The 21400-nt window shown below is 44.5% G+C and overlaps 1 protein-coding gene across 2 annotated transcripts; it reads left to right on the top strand.

The window, feature by feature from the left end:
* Positions 1-789: 789 nt before the first annotated feature.
* On the top strand, positions 790-19126 carry Gabrq (gamma-aminobutyric acid type A receptor subunit theta). 2 transcript variants are annotated; one of them, XM_050123623.1, is made up of 11 exons: positions 790-934; positions 1034-1214; positions 3162-3250; positions 8026-8093; positions 9592-9812; positions 11634-11716; positions 12182-12316; positions 12694-12846; positions 13253-13509; positions 14204-14619; positions 15952-19126. In XM_050123623.1, the coding sequence occupies exons 2-11, from the start codon at positions 1066-1068 to the stop codon at positions 15956-15958; spliced, it is 1578 nt and encodes a 525-aa protein (XP_049979580.1). In that variant the 5' UTR covers positions 790-934; positions 1034-1065; the 3' UTR covers positions 15959-19126. The 2 variants fall into 2 exon arrangements, with proteins under 2 accessions (XP_049979580.1, XP_049979579.1); XM_050123622.1 differs by having other exon boundaries at positions 14204-19126.
* Positions 19127-21400: the final 2274 nt, after the last annotated feature.

Below are 21400 nucleotides of genomic sequence, written 5' to 3'. Positions count from 1 at the left end.
TCCAGGTAGGGGAAACAATAAATACCCTCTAACAAAATCCCAGACTCTTCTATGTGATGGTGTTTTGAACTCAGGTGCACATCTAAAACACTGACTTTTGCCTTCTTTTCCCCTTTAATAGTGTCAGCCTGGATCTAACTTCAACTCTGCATTTCCTGTCTATGTCAATGAATCACACCTTAGGAAGCCTCCAGCTGGTGAATACTTTCAGCTCCCTGAATATGTTTTCCCTGAGAACCCAAAATCGAGAAGAATAACTCTCTGGGAAATTAGGTTCCAAGAAAACAATTTCCATCCTCTGTGGTCAAAGTTCTGTCCTAAGACCCCTCGATAAGAGATTCCATCAACCCAGTCAAAGGCCAAACACATTGGGTTAAGCACATTGAGTTACTGGAGTGTCAGTGATCTGTGAACAACCTCCTGATTCCCCAGAGGTGCAAGTGTTTCAGAGTGCATATCTAGCTGTGACAGTTAATGGCCGCACTTCTTTTACTGCAAGATACTTACTCTTGGATACAAAATCTTCTAAGAGAAACATATTTCCCTTCTGCAAAGAGGCCTAGAGCCAGAAGCCCCTGAGTCCAGTCTATGCAGTAAGCCCCTCCTTCTCACATGGTTTAACCTGGTGCCTGGTGCTGGTCCGGGGACGACTGCAGAGGCTTGAAGGGGCAGGAAGGGGGGCGAACGCGTGTGTTTTTGTGTGGCTCCTGGCACCCGCGAGATTGGCTCCGCTGGTGCTGCCGTCGGAGTGGGCGGAGCCAGCAGCGCGCCCGCCCCACTCGGCACCCAGTCTCAGCCCAGAGCGGTAGCAGACGGAGCGCACCTCGCAGCAGCCGGACGCACCCTGTGGACCGCTGCGTCGGGGAGAGCTGCTGCTGAGAGGCTGTTCTTTCCTGCTCTGGGCTCCAGACCCCGCACTCCCTGCTCCCTTCAGGTCTCTCCTTAGGGTCGCAATTCTGCGAAAGGGCTGGCGATCCCGCCCCCTTTGCCCTTTACTGACTCATTCCCACCCTAACCCTGTCCGCTTTTCCAGCTGTCCGCTGCGGTTCCCAGAGCACCGCAGCCATGGGCATCCGAGGCTTGCTGCGAGCTGCCGTGCTCCTGCTGCTCATCAGGACTTGGCTCGCAGAGAGCAACGACCCCAGTCCTACCCCGAAATTCCACTCCGAGCCATCCTCCAGCACGCCCGAAGTCGTCCTGGATCTCTTCAACTGGTAAGTGGCCCATCCTAGCTGAACATGGAAGGGACAGGGACAAGCAGAAGGTTTCGGTCTCTTGGACAGAGCGGGCTGGGTGCAGGGAACTCGGATCGGACTTGCCTAGGGGGATGAAGCAGGTATGGGGACAGCCGTGAAATAATACTCATGGCTTCAACCCACCTGTTACTGCTGCACCTTCCCAAGCCGTGAGGCCAGGAGCACCCTCACCCCAGAGTCTACCTGATCATCCTCAAGGACTGAGGTCCCAAGCAGCTTTTCCCATCTATATTCTTTGAAGCCCATGGGAGTGGGGGTTGTACATGGGTAATTCGCAAAACAGACAAGAAAGACACCTGTTTGAGTAAAGATTTTTAGTCCATTTGCTGAGGCAGTCTCTCTCTCTCTCTCTCTCTCTCTCTCTCTCTCTCTCTCTCTCTATCTATCTATCTCTCTCTCTCTCAAAAACGGCAGATTGAAACGATTAATTCTGTGAAATTAGTAGCTGTAAATGGCATAACCTTCCAGCTTAAGAGGGGTAAGCTTTTGTGCTTACTCCTATGAAAACATTTGAAGATTTCAGATTTTCTCTGTGTTTGATTTAAAGTTTGTTTAGGTCTGCAAGTATCTGAAGAGGGGATAAACCGTCATCCTTGACAGGTAGATCTCTCTCTCTCTCACTCACACACACACAAAAACGTGTATTTGCTGTGGCTACAGATCTGGAGTGCTAACACATGGGAAATTCTGTGGACAGCAACAGGCAGGAATGTATTTCTTTAATTTGTAAATAATTCATGTGCATACTTTGAAATGTTACAAAATTAAATTTTATGATTGAGGGAAATGAGGAAATAATTTAAGTGGCAAAATAGAAATAAACATGGATTCATAAAGGGGGAGGGGTTAAGCTGGGCAAGGTTCCAGCAGGCAGTCCTGCAGTGCTCTCAACCCAACTGCGTCATTGAACACGTATGGGGGTGGGGGGAAGTGAAGGAGAGATGGAGGGACACACACACACACACACACACACACCAGAGAGACAGACATTGCAGGGACAATGCGTCAAAGATCCAAACAGTCATAGTGATAGTGACGCCTGGGGCCTGTCGTCATTTCAAAGCCCTTTGGGGATTGAAAGTCTGGATGGATTCAATGAGCATCTCAGAGACCTGTGGAAAGGCCAGCTTTATGCAGCTGAGCTGCTTTCACTTCCATGTGCTCACCTAAGAAACATCTAGGCTGAAAGCACATGCGTAGTGAGTAAGATGCCTGCTCCCAGGATAGATCTTTTCGAAGGCAGCTCTAAACCCCAGGAATCTGAAATGGTTTAGTTCCATGAGGGCCATAAATCTATGCTACATGAGCAAGACACTTTCTCTCTCCCTACCCCCACCTCTCTCTGTGTCATATGTCATATGCCAGTTCTCAGGCACAAGAATGACATAAATGGGGGCGGGGATTGCTCAGACCAGGTAAAGTAGAAAACATGAGCTCAGCTGGGGGTTGGGGGGGAGGGACACTTGCGGATGGGAACTGACTTCCTGGGGCAATGAGGTAGCCCTGGAAAGAGGATTGTCAGCATCCAGGGGGCACTTCGAGGTATAGTTTCTCAGAGAACTAAAATGGTGCAGTTTTCTGAGGGTCTCATGTGCCCACTTTCCCTCCTCCCCTATGGTGCCGTTTTCTCCCGCCCACACCTTCTGCGTGGTAACAGGGATCCAGGCCTTGGGCCCCAGCCTCTGGATTAAAGCTGTGAAGGGGGAGGGGAAGGGAAAGAATCTGCGTCACTGCTGTGCTTCTGGCTGACTCACTGTGGAAGGGGAAGAAGGGAGGGGAGAGCACAGACACATATGACTGGACATGTTTGCATATGTACAGGAGCACGGCTGGCTCCTGGGGAGCCAGCCACTGGCAAGTGGGCCACTAGCCAACCAGCATTTACTCAAGGCTTCTGTGTTTCAGCAAAAATTGTGCAAATGAAGCTGTGGTTCAAAAGATTTTGAACAGGGTGCTGTCAACATATGATGTCCGACTGAGACCAAATTTTGGAGGTAAGCAAATCCAGACACCAGAGGCTTTTGTGTTAGATACATTAGGGTCAGTTCCACCACGTAAGCTAAGCAGGCTCTATACCTCTGCCCCCCAGATCCTACCTTCTTGAGTCTGCCAAGCCCTGCAAGGGAGCACCCAGAGACTCCAACCTCAGGTCTTCTGGAATGTACCTTATACATCTATGGACCAGCCTTTCTATGCCAGTGACTTTCTTTCCCTTCTTACTCCTTGCCAAAGGTGTTGCCACCCTTAAGTAACTCATAGAATTCAGAATTGAGGCCATGGTTTTCTCTGCCTTTGTCTCCTAACCCACCTAGGCCTGGGACCCTTCCATAATATCCTGCTTTCCCAATTCTTCAGCTCCTACCAAATTCAGGCCAGCTAGTATACTGTACCACATGTGTTCTTCATAAAACTCAGACTGATGGCCACTAACAATAAAGTTCCAACAACACAGAGGTGAGTGACAAGGAAGCTGGCACATATGTCTCCAAGAAGCCAGATTCTGCTTATCCCGGACCACACCCAGAACCTACACAATAGGAGTATCATTCGGGGACAAAGAAGCCCAAACCAAGGACAGACAAAAGAAAAAGTGCTTTAAATTGGGGTTAGTTAATTTTCAGCTTGAAGATAGCAGAAGGAGCTATAATGCAGGGCAGCTTCCTCTAGGATGGGATGCAGTCATGAGTAATCACCACTAATGATTCCCATTTGTGCTCATAGGCAACTGTCTTCTAAAATACTGTGCCACCTTGAAAACCAAGGCAATGATTTCCCTTGGCCCTAAATTTAAGAAGTGAGACTATTAGCTGGTGCTTCCCTTTCCTCCACTCTGCAAGGGCAGAAGACACAAGTGAGGCTGAATGGGAAACCAGGTTGGCAAAAGCAGAAGCACATAATACCCTTATGCTACTGAGGTCACAGTGGTGGCACCTTTTCCATGCGGATCCTCAAGGGAAGGGGGAATATAGAAATGCAGGTGGTGAAGCACAGTTAATACCACTTACATGGTACTAGCTTTGAATCATTTGTGCCAAGCCTCAGAGGATAGCAGGGAAATTGATATTTATTTATTTATTTATTTATTTATTTATTTATTTATTGCCTCTTTCTTAGTCTAATGTTTGTCAGCAAAAGCCAAACAATAGTCATCTGCATGCAATGAGCACACACTCCCCACTGTTTCAGGCTCAGGCTGCCCTCCCTGCAGTATCCCAGACTAAGAGGGGGACAGAGGCAAGAGTGCATATCTGGGTATTGGCAAGCACAGTTGGTCCACAGTAGGCCTGATGGCCCTTGCCACTATCACTCACGTTACATCAAGTATTATGATCATGCCAGGCTGTAGCATCTGGTAAAATATGGGCCCCTACATTGATTTTGCCAAACAGATGGAGGCTGTAGAGAGAGGAGACAAAGATAACTTAGGACTACCTGCCATTTAAACAGAAGGAAACACTATAGGCTGTAAGGCTGGGACTATTACATGGCAGAAATATGGCAGAAGACCCATTGCCAGGCTGAAGCACTCAGGGTTTAGGGAACCCCAGCTCCCTGTATAGTCTCCTAATAGACAGAGACCCCTCTATATTTACATTTTAGTTATATATATTATAGTTTTAGGGCTTAATCTTCACACATAAGAATGGTCCTGACTCCCTCTCTCACAAGCACAGGAACATGTCACAGATATCCAACATTGTACAGTCAAGGAAGGCATGAAGCATTTTTTGCCACGGGCTACCTTAGCTAGTTTGTAAGGCGGCCCCTTCTTAGGTAGAGAAATCACAACAATGTCCCTTTCCTCTGGTTGTGTTCCTGTGCCAGATCATGCCTTGGCAAGGAGAATATACACTGCATTTCAGTCCCTACCTCCCTTTAAACTAAGAGCCCTTTGGCAGGCTTCTGTTCTGTCCCTTTAGCTCCATAGCATTCCCATAAGAACAGACAGCACTAGCTTGGTCTAGAGAAGCCAGACCTTGGAGGAAGGGGCTGGCAAACATGTCTTAGAGAAAGGGGCTGGAATGTAGGCTTCTCTGGGACTTTCTGGGGCTTGTTGCCTGCTAACGTAACTGCCATCTGCAAAAAGTATGGGGAGAGCAGCCTGAAAGACAGCAATCAAACATGATGTTTGGAGGAAGCTCTATCACTACATCACATTTTCCTGGGGCTTTTCACAATAGCCCTGAGTGCTGGAGTCTGGGCTGTGCCCTAACAGAGCCCCATTTGCTTCTCAGCTGCCATACACACACTTATCCCCCCAGAACACTTTTCCCTTTGAAGCACTGGATTTGAAATAACACATTTTCCTCTCTCCAGCTCAGCTTCTAGGCAATCAGCCTGCAGAGAAACCAGCAGGCTGGATTGCTAGCATCACATGTACACATATTTCCCTAACAGCAGTGTGATGTAATACAGTTTGCTGGAAGCTGATGAGAGAATAGTAAATTATATTTCTCCATCGCATCTAACAGCTTACTGTTTTCACAACCATGAGAATATTTGAGCCTTGCAAATGGACACAGGCCTAAGAAGGAAAAATATTAGGGAGCTGAACACTAACATACAATTACACACTCAGCAACACTTGCACATTAATCAAATCACCATCACGCAGTATTCACTCACATAAACACACTCATGAATTCACTCACATAGACATACAAAAACATGAAGACACTCACTAAAATGCACACATTAACACACACGCACAAACACGACCTAAACTCATACATTAACACACATAAAAATGGCCATACATACACATATATATTAGTAAAATACTTGATCATGTACAAGCATCAGAAATAATCACAAAAATGTATTTATACACATAAATGCACACATTAGTTCGCACAATCAAACATATACATGAACTTACTCATACTTATCAACATGCTCACATGTTCATTGTCATGAAAACATATTCACACATGCAAGCAAATACATCTCTACATACAGACAAGTTCACAAGCACACCTATATATGAACACACTTGATCACATGTTCACTCAACACAAATATGCTCACACTTAGTCATTTATATCCACATGCAAACACACAAATACATTCATACTTAAGAGCAAATATATTAACATGTTCATACATATATATACACATAAATATTCTGACACATTGACAAATCATCAGCACTCACATGTTTTCACATGTATATATAAACGTTAGTGTGCACATATGTATATTTTAAAAATCCACTCACTTTAATACACAGTAGCACATTAATACACAAACATGGTCATATATGCAAATATACCTATAAATTATGTCATGTTAAACATTATCACACTCATTATCACAACCACACAATTCATTCACATTTACATTTGCTTACATGAACATCCACTCAGTAATTCACTCCCACATGTGGACAAACATTGACATGTTCATACACAGATGAACATGGTACAGATTGGTGCACTCTTATATGCCCACAGACTCAATCACACTAGCAAATTTACTTATACACATTGACACCTTACACATTCATGCTTACAGCATCACACATGACCACAATCACATCAAATAAAACGCATATTCTCTCACACAAATATGCTCACATACACTCAGATTCACTGACAAGCTGAAAGGGTGCTCATCCACATTAAGATACACACATACTTTTGCATTTACTAACATGTGAGAATGCTAACATGTTTTCATACACACAAACATGAAGACATCCCACAATACACAACAAGTTCACACAGTGAATGACACATCCTCATCACACATTGACCTGCTCACATATCACTAACATATGCTAGACTCACAGAGATACTAACATATTTTCAATCTACTCCACATACTCAAATAGATGCATAGAAACACACACACACACACTCACAGACATACAGACATGTGCGTACATTCATTTACTCAGAAACATCTGACCACATCTGTTGAGTGTACTCTAGTACTATCACATCCACTCACATTTCCACAGAAACACACTCACACTCACTCACATGCTCATGTTGTCACTGCCGTATAAACACATTCACGCACAAATACAAATTCATTCACACAAACAGGCAAGCTCACAGACACCTACAGATGAGCATACAAGATCACACACTCATTCACATGCGGCTGTACTCAGGCCATACACTCACATGCATGTTGGCGTATGCTTGAAGGCTACTTCCACATAACCTACTGAAACAAACATGTTTACATTCCTACATGTTCCTTCACACGACACTCATAGTCACGTGTTTGCTGCCTCGGGATAAATACCCTCATATTTCATTCGCACTTGAACTCTCTCCTGTGTTGTCTCCCACATAACACACTGGATCACACAAACATGCCACACACTCACTCATACATAGATGTGCTCACACACATGTGGACACATTCACATGACTCTGAACACATTTCCCAATTCACTAGCAAGCATGCTCACCTTCACTCACCCAGAAACATGAAACTTAGTTTCTTTTCCTGGGCTTGTTGAGTTTCAGTTCTTTATCAGAAAGCAGTTAGAACGGAGTGCTTCGTACATATTTTCCTTTTGTGTTGCTTTTTATACCTTCCTCTCAGCATAGCACGAGCCAGGCCTTGCCCTAAGCACTTGACCTTCATTAGCTATGATAGATAGCATTATCCCCATTTGACCCACGAGGAAGCTCAGGCTCAGAGAAGTTAGGTGACTTACCCAGCCAGCAAACATCAAAGCTAGTTTTAGCCTAGACAACTGGGTCTTAACCTTTACCCAAATGTTCATGGGTTGTGTCTTCCTGTATTGTAGGTGCCCCTGTGCCCGTGTCTGTATCTATCTATGTCTCCAGTATTGAACAGATCTCAGAAATAAATATGGTAAGTCTATAGGTTCTAATCATGGTGCTGGAGACAAGGGACAAGAAGCATAGTCGTAAGCCAACTCTAATTGTTCTGATCTTGACAGAACTCACATGGTAGCTCTCTGAAACAGAAAAAAAAGTCAATTGAAGGCCCATATCACAGCATATCTAAAAATTCAGTGACATGTAGATTATTAACTCAAAAAAATCTTTTTTTTTTTTTTTTTTTTTTTGGTTTTTCGAGACAGGGTTTCTCTGTGGTTTTGGAGCCTGTCCTGGAACTAGCTCTTGGAGACCAGGCTGTTCTCCAACTCACAGAGATCCGCCTGCCTCTGCCTCCCGAGTGCTGGAATTAAAGGCGTGCGCCACCACCGCCCTGTGGGGGGAAAAGAATCTATGGAGCTTTTAGAAGTTTTAATAGCACACTATAGTTGCACTGCAGGATAGGTAAAGATTTATTTCATAAGACACACGAGTTACAAACCATCAAAACAAATACTGGTATTTGATGTTCTATAGAGACTATTCTGTATAGCCAAAATTTTTGAAACTTCAGTTTTACAAAACAAAGCTACTGTGATGAGTGAAAAGATAATTCAGAGTAGGAAGACATATGTGCAACACAGAGAGCAGGGATTCAAAATATGCAAATGCCTGGAGACTGATAAGAATATTTTAAAGCAATCAAAAATAATCAGCAAATATGAATGAGAGCTGTACTTTTGTGAAGAAAACTAAATGGTGGATGAACATATAAGAAAATACTCGACCTTGTTAGTAATAGCAGAATGAACTCACAGTGAGAGCCCACTATATACATATCAGATTGCCTAAAACTGGAGTCAGATGCTGCCGATGTTGGTCAGCTGACCTGCACCGCTAACCCTCGCTTATTTTCAACTTTTGCAGGGATGCAAATGGCCACTTTCACTTTGTCATTGCTATTTCTTCCTGGTTTGAGCATGTATGTTGTTTTTTTACACAAATAAATACATTGTGTGTTTATATGTGGAAATATTCTCCAGGAATACAAGAGATCAAATTATAGTTATACACAGCAACTTGAATGGACTTCACAAATACAATATTGAGGGGGTTGGGGGACAGGTTCCAGACATAGAGTTTGGTTCTGGTCAGATAACATTCTAAAAAGAAGTCCAAATAAGCGCTGTTTCTACAACTACACATAGAGACAATGAAACGCTAATCTGAAGCATAATAAGTAGTGTCATAAATCTTGAATAATGAATGTTTCCTGCTGGTTGTGGGAAATGTTCTCTGAAAGGGACACATTGGAACTTGAAAGTTATTGGTAATGTTCTGTTTCTTAACCTAGGAATTAGTTAAAGAAGCTTCATTTTGCTGTTCTTTATTAAATGTTTATGTTTTATGCACCCATCTGTATGATGTGTTCCATATAGTAGCACATATGTATGTGTGCACATATAATCTGTGTACACAGTAGACAGAGAACTAGACAACCTGGCAACTGTCATTTACTTATCTCTACCCAGGACTACACAATCACTATGTTTTTGCATCAGACCTGGAAGGACACACGCTTAGCATACTATGAGACCAACCAGAACCTGACTCTGGACTATCGTATGCACGAGAAGCTGTGGGTCCCTGACTGCTACTTTGTGAATAGCAAAAGTACCTTTGTACATGATGTAACTGTGGAGAATCGTGTGTTTCAGCTCCACCCAGATGGGACAGTGCGATATGGCATCCGGTGAGTTCACATAACAGTCTTGGACTGTCCCAGCAAGCTTCCTTCTTCCTACTGTGTATCCCACAGGTACATTAGAAGAGATCCCTGCTTTCCAGATCTGCCTTGTGTGCACATATACTTTCAAAGTTTGCCACAGGCATCCTAGGCTGCCCTGTCCCTGCACCTTGGCTTCTGCTCCTCCTGTTTTTCCACGAGTCGAAACTTTGCACACTTTCACATGCTTTCCAATTCCTGATGCAAATGTCTCCCTTTTGCTAAATTGGTAAAAAGTATGAAGTCCCATTTTAGATGCTATAACCAACTTCTGCCCTTTCAAATGTGCCCTATAAAGGGAGGTTGTATTAAGGAATCCAAGCACACTGGGAACAAAGCTACTTTATTTTGTGGACAATAAAGAAAGAAATTTACAACATCGCCTGCCATTTATGAAAGAAAATAGTGGTTTTATTAATTTTATGTAATTATCATGTAGATTTTTTTAAAAAAAGAAATCCTGATTCCCTGGACCAAAAGACCTCTTCCTCCATCGTTGAGGAAGGGAGACTGATGAACACTGAAGCCTGTGCAGTGAAGAAGGTGCTCCACCTGCCTGCCTGCCTCTTGTTTGCACTAGGCAGGGTGTCAGGAGAAGGGAGGAGCTAAAGCAGGGAGCGGGATAGGGCGGGGCTTCTGAGCCCCTGCTCTCTTTACACACAGAACATATGCACACTGCTAGCCTTCACTGGTCTGTCTGCAATAGTGCAGTCACCAAAGCTGACTTCACAGTTTCAGCTCAAACAGATTGTCAGTAAAGGCAAGCTGAGAGGTCATCTTAGCCCAGAAAATGGTTCCTGGTAGTGGATACCATAGTTTGTTTGACAGGTTGTTATAGGTCTAACTATAAGTTTCTCTTACTCTAGAGTGCTCCCTCCCCATTTATTCCTTCCTTCTTCCTCCATCCACATTTCCATGGAGCCATTAAATACCAATGCAATTGATTGATCAGAAATCACTCTTGTTTAAAGTAAAGAAGGCATTGGCTGACAAATAATACTTGGGAAATTCATTTTTTAAAAAAGAGGGAAGTACACACACATATACATACTACTCACTCACTACCCAGTCCGAAATTGAAATTCCTACAAGAATTGACGAGGACTAAACTAAGTTAGCAGATGGGAAGGGAAGAAAAATAGGTGGGACAGATATGATATGGGACAGCAGAGAGCTTTTTTAATTATGTCCTTTTCAAACACAAGCACCTCCCTGGCTCCTCCAAGGGCATTTTCTCAGATTCTTCTCCTGGGTACATAGCATAGCAACTTGATGCTTATTCTGGCTGTATCTACTGTCAGCACTGGCTGGGCACTTCATTGATAGGCATTTTGTGCCCTCTGGCATCTTTCTAGCTCTTGGTGCGACAAAGGCCCTCACCACTGACATGGATGTGGATACGGTCAAAGGCAGGCCTGGGTGCACACCACATACCTGCCTCTGTAGCTATGTAGCCTCATGACATTGCACATAGTGTGCAGTGTCCTCTCAACAGCCTTGCTGATACTTTAACAAGCACAAGTCTTTCTGTCTTTATATTGTTTTCTCAAGGGCCCTTCCTGCTCTGATGTTCTATGGTTTTTCTGACCTGACATATATCTGCTCTTTATTTCAGCTCTGCCAAATCTTGTGATTCTTTGTCAAATTCCAATTTTATATCTTTCTCTCCCTTCCCCCAATTTCATACACATGGGTCAATCCTCCACCTACCTCTTGCCTTCCCACCCTGTAGAATCCTTAGCAGTGAACTTGAATTGTTTTTCCCTTCCTTTTTGTTTTCTTTGGCAGACTCACCACAACAGCAGCCTGTTCCCTGGATCTGCAAAAATTCCCTTTGGACAAGCAAGCCTGCAAACTGGAGGTGGAGAGCTGTACGTACTTCTCCTGTGGCCCCTTGGTCACTGTGCGGGGCTGCTGGAGTCAGAAAAGCACAGGCAGAGTTGCCACTGAGAGGACCGGCACAGCCCCTCTGCTCTCCACTCCCATAGCTCTCCCCAAGCGTGTCCACAAGCAGTAGATAAATGGCAGATGAACGATGGCTACGTAAGAAACTGACAGTTATATATATCTGGCATCTGAGAGTACGTGGTCTTTATGGTCTAGTCAATTCAACTGAAAAACTATACATACTTGTGGGTAAAAATTTGTAGCATCTTTTTGGCTACACATTCCTTCCTGCCTAAAAACTCTCTTTGCAAGTGTTCAGAATCCTCCAGGCTCACCCTCAGCAAACCACAAAAGAGCCCTCCAAAATCCAAATGCCAACTATGCTTTGGTTTTCCCAGACTGCTGTGGAGTTAAATCTGCCGAGATTAACTCTTTGTTTCCCCTCCCAGATGGCTATACTGTGGAAGACATTGTATTATCCTGGGAAGATGAGAATGCCATCCACATTACTGATGAGCTGCACATCCCTCAGTTCACCTACCTGGGGAGAACAATTACTAGCAAGGAGGTGTATTTCTACACAGGTGGGCCAGAACCCCTCTTTCTCTCCTGTGTTTTGTCCCCTTTACACCACTACAAACTCTTCTGGGCATCTGCCTTTGATCCTTGCAGTTGGCTCCTTCCGTTACCATTCCTGTGGTTCTGAACACATCTTCCTTCTCCATTGATAAAGCCTTAGTGGCTAATGGCTTACCCCTACAGATGGAGAATAGATGTGGAAGGCTTGGGCAGGTTCACAACACTCTACAGCTGGAAACGATTCCTGCTCTTCACAGGGCTGGCCTCTCACCCTCCATCTGTCTGCTGCCTGAAAATATCCCATGTGGAATGAGTAAGGCAGAATGGGGGTTAGAGCTAGTTTGCTGTACCACATGGAGCTTACAGCACTGTGTTCTTACAGGCTCCTACATGCGCCTGATAGTGAAGTTCGAAGTTCAGAGGGAAGTCCGCAGCTACCTTGTGCAGGTCTATTGGCCCACGGTCCTCACCACCATTCTCTCCTGGATATCATTTTGGATGAACTATGATTCCTCTGCAGCCAGGGTGACAATTGGTAAGTCCTTTGTATCACCATCTCGGGAAGAAACTTGAGCCGTTTTGCTTAGAAAAAAAAGTAAAGGCAGAACTGGGAAGACCTCGAATTTCAGGTCTAAGTTTAGGGAGGCAAGAAATGTTTTAAGCAAGGAACAGCCTAGGATACTAGGCTTTTTGGGTTGTTTTTGCCTTCTATAGGGCAAATTGCTCTATCTTTTCCTTTAGGAGTACAAATATGTGCGATACTTTAGGGTTTAGAAACCCTCTTCAGATACTAAAAGAAGGCCTATATGGAACTAGAGGTGTAAAGTACTTTAACCATGGCTAGGAATTTGAACTTGATGCAGAGAAATCAGCCTGGGGTGTAGACTTGCTAAAAACCGCAGCTATCAAGGAAGACCAAACCTGTACTGTCTTTTTCATAGGCTTATCTTCTATTCTTGTCCTGACTACGATCGACTCACATATGCGGGATAAACTCCCCCATATTTCCTGTATCAAAGCCATTGACATCTACATCCTTGTGTGCCTGTTCTTCGTGTTCCTGTCCCTGCTGGAGTATGTCTACATCAACTACCTTTTCTTCAGCCGAGGACCTCGACGCAATCGCAGGAGATGCAAGAAGCCCAGGAGGGTTGTTGCCCGATACCGCTACCAAGAAGTGGTGGTGGAAAACGTGCAGGTTTGACATTTTGACTGACAGCCAGCTTTCCCTCGTCAAATCCTCAGCCTAGGCTTAGCACTTGACCCTTGCAAGTTTCACAGTTGCTTTAATCTTCATATGTTACTTGTATATGAAATGCATGCCCACACTCATCTATAGCTGGTCATTATTTGATATAATAAGGCAAAAAAAAAGTCAGAACTTGATTTCTCTAGATCTTTGAGCTAAATTTGCTCCATTTTATAGGCTTTTAGCACAAGTGACAAAGCAAAAGGGGAAGGTGAGGCCGAGAAAGACAGATACCAGAGAAGCTAGTCTTCAAACATTTCCTTCTTAGCACTTCAGATACCTGAGAACAAACTTTTGCTTTGGGATATATATGGACGCCCAGCAACACGGCTCCTTTGCAGAGAGCCCAGCCTCACCCTACCTAAGAAGCCCACATATAGCACACGGGACTCCTGAGGCCAGAACTGTACCCCAGAGAGGCAGTTGCTGTGATGCAGCTATGGCATTCTCTACATGCTAAAACAACTTCCTGGTCCAGTTTCTCAACCCCTTTGAGCATGCCAGAGAGCCCAACAGGTTATCAAAGACATCAAACAGTAGCCTTGCAAGCACTAAACAGGAAAGTCCCCTCCTTTTTCTCTTCCCCCATTCATGTCCACTAGGTGATATGAAACTGATCAGCTTGTCCATTATTTTCTCCAAGGATGGCCTGATTAATGTGGAAGACAGAGTGGAGGACAGAGCTGCTCCCCTTCCTGACAGCCCCATGCAGGCTCATCTGGCAAGTCAGGAAAGTCTTGGATCCTTGGTGTTCACCTCAGAGCAGGCCCAACTGGCTACCTCGGAAAGCCTCAACCCACTGTCTTGCACCTCAATCCAGGCGCAACTGGCCACTGGAGAAAGTCTGAGTGATCTGCCCTCCACCTCTCAGCAAACACTGAATGACTGTACCATCCACTTGCATGGCTTCCTCACTAATGACAGCATTATCCCCATCGAAATCTGCAACCATCCTGAGGCCTGTGATGACGAAGACTCTGAAGAGAGCCTAAGTTCTGATGAAAGCCATGGCCATGACAGCAGCCCCAGTGGAAGGCTCATGTTCCCCAGTGGCCAGAGGTGTGTGCAAGAAGCAAGTTGGGACCTTGATAAGATTGAGAGCTTACAGGATGACATCAGTATCAAGAGCAGCTGGCTTGGCCTTGATGAACCACGCAAGGCGGAAGCTGACAGTACCTGGAGCCTTACTGATGAGGAGCTCATGGCCTGTGACCGAGAGAAGGATCGTAGCTCAGAGTCTGAGGAGAGTTGTCCCCCAAGCCCTGGGTGCTCCTTCAGTGAAGGGATCTCTTTACAGATCTTTAAGCCTAACCTGGTCCCGAAGGTTGATAGGTGGTCCCGTTTCCTCTTCCCTCTTTCCTTTGGGTTGTTCAATGTGGTTTACTGGTTGTACCACATCTATTAGTTTCCTATACCCCCACAGCAGCAAAGATACTATCATGTGTTTCCTTCATAGTTCCTTCAGTTTTGTTTTTCCCGCTTCCCGTTGTTCATTTTACCTGGCAGTTGTTAGGGCAATCAAACCTGTTAGGCCCTTTTCTTTATTATGAGGTGGAGAGGAAATGGAGAGAACATGTAGCCAGAGGGTAAGGGATTGAGGAGGACTTGAAGATAAATTGCACATTGATTTCCTCCTGCCAGAAGACTACTACCTTTCAAACACTTTGAACAGTCCATCAGCCTAGAAATGCCTTTAAAAATGTTTAGAGGACAGAGAAGAGCCAGGCTGAGGAATGAGGAGAATCTGAGCCTAGTTCACAGACATTCCTGGGAGCTTTCTTTTCAGTCCCCTCAAGGTGTTGACGTTGCTTTGGCATCGCTTTTTTTTTTTTTTCTCCCTATGGGCATCAGGCACCTTGTCCGCCTGCTAAAAGGGGCTTTGGGAGATGTCAAGCCAAGTTGGCCTGGGGTACACAAAGGAGGGGCTAGGCATGGCTTGGATATGCTGACAAAAGGAAAGTTGGAAAACATTTGTAAGTGCCTTGTACTTTGAGTGTGGAATTGTGGTACAGGAGTGGGAAGGGCAGGTGGGAGGAACTGCAAAGAGACACAGCAGTGGAAGGGAGAATGCATGCTTCTAGCCAGAGTAGGTAGGACAAGGGGGCGGTGCCAGACTGGAGTTTGTATGCGTTCAGATGCTCCCTTTAAAGTTATTAGACCTTCTCATGTCTGTATTTCTACTTTGCATTGCCTGACAGTAGGGACGCGGTACTTCTGTTCAGGTAGGAGTTAGCTTTCTATTGATTGCTGAGTTGATTACTAGTTACAGTCAAAGCACTTGGTGAGTAAGCACTAGTTGAGAAAGTTCAGACTTGATATTTCACCACTGGCCTAGGATAGCATATGGACAACTATTATGAATCTATATACTAATCCTTTTTGTTTGTCTAGTGCATAATAAGTGTCAACGAGCTCCCTGAGCCATCACATCGTTGGATCCTCACAGGAGCCCTGTGAGCCAGGGAAGACAAAGCACCTTGTCCCCAGTGTTCCAAGGACAAAGTAGAGCTTTTGTGCCATGCTTATGGATGCTTGTTCTTTCTCCTTCTCTGCCTAACTCGCAGCTGATGCACTCCCCTGCTGCCCCTTCCCTTTGCTCAAAGGGACACCCTACAGAATCTGCCTGCCAGGCTGCCAAGATCACTAGACAGCACCTAGAGCATCTCTGTAGGAAGAGGCTACTGAGCAGCCACTGAACATGGACTGAACAGGTGAAGAATACGGCCCCGCCTACTCAACAGGGCTCCTGATGATAGTAGGATGAACCTGCACACCGATCTGCCAAGAAGTCCCAGCTCATTGATGGAGGTCATGAGGGGGCTTTGCCAAGCACTCAATCTGTTCCCCCCCCTTCCTCTATAGGCAGCCTCTCCTTCTGCCCTATACCCCACTGCCCACCCACCTCCTTAACTGTACTTCTGTTTTTATACATTTCTGTGTATCCCTGGAGATGAGTGTGCATGCATCCAAGTAGGTCTAGTGCCATATAGCCATTTGAGAAGCTGAATAGCACTAGAGTAGTGTAAATATATGTTAGTATGTATGAATGTATATCTGCATTGTGTGGGTGAATAATTTATGTGTATGTATCTATGAGAGTGTCAGTTTGTACATATGTACTTACATTATTAGCACAGGTGAATGCATGATATGTACATTTCTAGAAAGTGTATGTCTGTATACCTGTGTTTAGTTGGTGTAAAAGGACATATATCAAAAATCACATATATTCCCTGTTGGAAGTTCTTGTAGAAACATCAGGACTCTAGTGACCTGTTTTGACCCAGTAGGGAGAGTCTTGTTTAGCTGAACTAATAGTTTCCTTCCAGTTCTAGGGATGCAGGGAGCAGGGTCTATTGGTTTCCATCAACTCCTCACCCATCCTCCACCCATCTCTGCTGTGTCCTGTGCTGAAGACCCAGAGCAAGTGAACATAGTCCCAAGAGGTAATATTAGTGCCTTGGGGCTAGAGAATAATTGGTCCGTGGAATAAACTGAGAGTGCTGCAAGGTGTCAAAAGATGAACTGGGAATAGAAATAAGGTGTAGACAATGGGGTAGGGGTTCAGAAAATTGGAGAAAAGGATTTTCCCATAGATGCAGTTCCAGACTCATGCGTACACACCCAGCCACACACTCACATCATCACACATGCATACATCAGAAGCACCCACGCTTCTAGTTAAATTTGCAGGCATAGCCAGACACACACACACACACACACACACACACAAATAGACATGCACACACTCACACATACTTTAAGACAACTCAAAACAAGGAAGTTACTACCAAAATGATTCCCTCTTTTATTTTGGGAACTCAGCACAAAGAGGACCAGATTAAAGAGAGAACAGAGCACTCTCATCCAGAATCTGAGCATTCATTGGCTGTGTTCTTGAATTTGGAGCCCTATAATCTTGAAGTGTTGGACACATCATTGGAGCAAAGTTACAAAGTGGAATTGGAGTAACAGGAACAAAGGAGCAGCAGAGGAAGAGCAGAGAGGCCACTTGTAAATATTCATATAGCTAGCTATTTTATACCCTAAAAAGACTATTTTGCCCTAATGTGCTGCAATGAAAGCAGTTAAACTCTACTGCAATTAATATTCTGTGAGTTTAAGTGTCAAAGTGTTGTGGAGATTTGGCAATGACAACTTTTTAGGAACTTGAATCTTCTGGTTTTCCCACGTCTGTGCTCTGTCTTACTTGGAAGTTGCCAGATCTCCCCTTGTGTTCTGTGTGTGGTGTGTCGTCTATTGTCAAGCCTGATTCCAGCTGTCCCCAGTTCCCTTTCAGCCATGCAGGCATACCTCTCCATCTGGCTGCCTATATATCCTTCCCAGTGTCCCCCAACTCCAAGTGGTTGTGGAAGTACAGAGCATCTGAATAGTGCTCCTGGGGTTCAGCCAGTCCAAGGGCATGGACAGAAAGAGGAGCCTTACTGAATCTGGGATAGAACAACCCACTTTACTACTCTCCTGTCTTGCCCTCCCCCTACCTTTTCCCTAGAATCCCTAATTGAGCAGGACACCAGCTGTCTGTCTTTCCAAAGAGTCATTTTGTCAAAGAAATGTGTGATGTGTTTCCTGTCCAGTTTGATTTGCACTGTAGGGTATCTGCAGAGAGAACAACAATCTGCTGGGTCTTAGTGAAGTTCATGCAATGTATTCTTAGAATTTGTATCATCCTCGTTAATAGCAAGGCTGCAAACTCTTGGCATACTCAGAAGCAAGTTTTGCTAAGATTGTGACCATTCCTAATGAGGGTTCCTTACTCTGTATATACAGTAGCTACACCTTCAAGCTATTAACTACTGAATGCATTCACTAAGCACTCCATCTGCATGATACCCTGTGGTAGTAAGCAGAACTTTCTAGCTACTCCACAACCCAGCATCCAAAGTAATTGTAACTTGTCCTATCAAAAGTGCAGTGTGTTTGTGTTTGTTGTACAATATGGTGTGATTAATATGAAATCTATATCAATCTTGGGCCTTCAAGAGAGAGAAGAAGGATGTTAAAGTATCTCTCTGATATACTTACATTATAAAATATGCCAACTGGTCAGGGTCATCCATACAGAACTGTGTCAGAATTTGCACCCACAATCATGCCAGACAGTATCCCTGGGATCAGAAATTATCAGCAAAGGTAAAGGCACCAAATTTTGCACAGTACTGTAGTAGATGTCTTTAGATAATAACAGAAAATGTTTCCCATGGCAACTAAGTCAGTTACATTCTGGACGCATATAAATTATGGTAAAGTCACATACATACAGATCTTCAGCAGTGGTATTGGAGCAAGACAATGAAAAGCCAGAAGAGAGAATGACCAATAGCTTGGTGACCTGGGTGGTCTAACCTACAAGGGTCATAGAATAGCAGAGCTTCACTAGATAACTGGGTGCCCATGGTGAGTTCATTCATTGACATTCTTGTGAGAAAAAGACCTTGACCAGTACTAACTTCAAGAAAGTGAAACATGAAGAAGCATAAAACTATGCTTCTGAAAAATATACAGAAATACAAACATGTAAATAGCAAAAGGCAAAATAAAGATCTAAAAAGCAAATACTCTGGTGGGTCATTGTTTCCTCTGTATTAGATTCGCAGTGCTACATGGGACATCCATCATAGTCTGAAGAAGAAGGGAGTTAGCAACATTGTCATTGAATAATTCACAGTTTTTCAAAAAGCATTCATAGTCATTGGAAACCAAAGCTTTAAGAAAGAGCAAATCATCATGATACCAAAATATGAAGTGAACATTTAGTTCCACCTATGTATGTAGGGGCGAAAGCAAAACAAGTGTTGTTTATAAAATACAAGAGTTTTTGTTTTCATCTCCACCAAAGTAGATGTGCAGAGCATGGAGCAAGAAAGTAGGGGGGTCTAGTTGCTGGGCACAGGAGAGCAGGCCCTGCCCCTTGCCAGCCCTGAAAGAGCTGGCCCTGCCCTTCACAGGAGAATTGGCCGGGGTGGCATGAGCTCAGGAGAGCTGGCTCTGCCCTCTGCTGGCCTCCTCATTCGGAGAAGACAAACTTGTCCTTTACCAGCTGTATTGAGTTAGCACAAATAATGGCATAGTTGCAGGAGTGCTGGCATCAGTGGGTTCCGGGAAGCTGGCCCTGCCTTTCACCTGCGGGGGGGGGGGGGTACTGGTGGAGGCCCAGACTGCCCAACTCAGCTACCACCCAGGCCTACATCCACAGCTTTTTGTTAGCCCACCCCAACACCTACCCCATCAATGACCATCTGGAGTGCAAGAAGTGACTGGTCCTGCAGAACCATAGCCACAGAATCTCCATGACTGGGACAACAGTAGGATATCCATAAAAGCAGTTTTGGTGAAGGTCCAGCATTGATGGTATAGCAGAAGCCAGAGTCCTTAAACCGGACTGACAACACATTACACGTGTGCATTTACAAGTAAAGCTGTTTGGGCAAAAAGGTATATACTATGTGACACACCGCAGCTCCCAATACCTCTACGGCGACTAATATGTGGAGAGGTGGGCACGACAGAGGACAGAGGAGCAAAGACTGGTTTGGTTCGGTTTTTCTTTTTTGGGGGGAGGGGAGGCTACACAGGTGGAGGGTAGACATTGAATGACTGGGAAACGAGTGGTATTGGGGTACATGATGTCTAAAGAATCAATAAAAAATGTTAAAAAGAAAGCAGAGGAGCCAATGGTTTAGGGTTAATCTAGATTAAAAACATTGTAAAGTCACACTGAAACATTCCAGTGATGGAGAGAGTCATTCTTTATAACCTACACTCATCAGGACATCTCCAAATGCCTTTTGATGAAAACATGAGACCTTGAAACATGAACCCTAAGCCAATAAATAAATCAGATTAGAAGGGCTGTTTAGAAATTGCTTTGCTGGTCTGCCCACAGCTCTGAGGTGGAACTAGCTGGATATAAAAGTTTCTTCTTCAGGAATCTTTTTTTTTTTTCGTATGGTCTCTCTGTGTGTGTATGTGTGTGCGCGCTTGTGCGTGTGAATGTGCGTGTGTGTGTGTGCATAAGTGTCTAGAGGTCAGAGGTTGACACTACGTGTCTTCCTTAATTGTTCCTCCACCTTGCTTTTTGTGACATTTTTTTCACTAAAGATGGTGCTCACTCATTCAGCTTGTATGTCCAGTGGGCTTCAGGAATCTACCTGTTTCTGCTACCCCAGTACTTGTATGTTTTAGTCAGTGTTGGATTTCTGTGAAGAAAAAGACACCATGACCAACTCTTATAAAAGAAAGCATTTAATTGGGCTTCATTACAGTTTCAGAAGTTCAGTTCATTATCATCACGGCAGGGAGCATGATGGCATGCAGCGGGGTGCTAGAGAAGTAGCTGAGAGTTCTGCATCTGGATCTGCAGGCAGCAGGAAAAGAGAGAGCCATGGGGCCTGGCACCCAAGAAATACACTTCCTCCAACGAAGCCACATCTTTTAGTCCCTGTCAACTAGTGCCACTTCCTAATGACTAAACATGCAAACATATGAGTCTATGGGGGCCATTTTTTAAATAAAAAGACTTCAATTCTTTTTTTAATTTTTTAAAACAAACTTTTTTATTTTACATGCCAATCCAAGCTCCCACTCCCTCCCCTCCTTCTGCTCCCCCCACCTCACCCCCATCCACTCCTCAGAGAGGGTGAGGATGGGGGCCGTTCTTAATCAAACTCCCAAATTAGATTACAGGCATGTGCTGCTATGCTCAGCTTCTATGTGCTTCACTGTGGATCCAAACCCAGGTCCTCATGTTTGCACAGCAAGCGCTCCACTGGCTGAACCATCTCCTCAGCCCCAAAGTTCTAACTCTGCAGTCACCATT

This window comes from Alexandromys fortis, unplaced genomic scaffold, assembly GCF_014885135.2.
Source record: "Alexandromys fortis isolate MF-2015 unplaced genomic scaffold, M_Fortis_MF-2015_v1.1 scaffold_206, whole genome shotgun sequence".
In the NCBI taxonomy this organism is placed as follows: domain Eukaryota; kingdom Metazoa; phylum Chordata; class Mammalia; order Rodentia; family Cricetidae; genus Alexandromys; species Alexandromys fortis.
The sequence above is the reverse complement of the archived record's forward strand: the minus strand, read 5'-3'. Positions and strand labels throughout refer to the sequence as shown.

What these genes read in the sequence shown, in the direction of transcription:
- Gabrq (XM_050123622.1), top strand. Translation starts at nt 1,066, where the DNA reads ATGGGCATCCGAGGCTTGCTGCGAGCTGCCGTGCTCCTGCTGCTCATC. An exon ending in GGAGGTGTATTTCTACACAG is followed by an intron (nt 12,317 to 12,693) that starts GTGGGCCAGAAC and finishes GTGTTCTTACAG; the next exon opens with GCTCCTACATGCGCCTGATA. An exon ending in TGGTGGTGGAAAACGTGCAG is followed by an intron (nt 13,510 to 14,203) that starts GTTTGACATTTT and finishes ATTTTCTCCAAG; the next exon opens with GATGGCCTGATTAATGTGGA.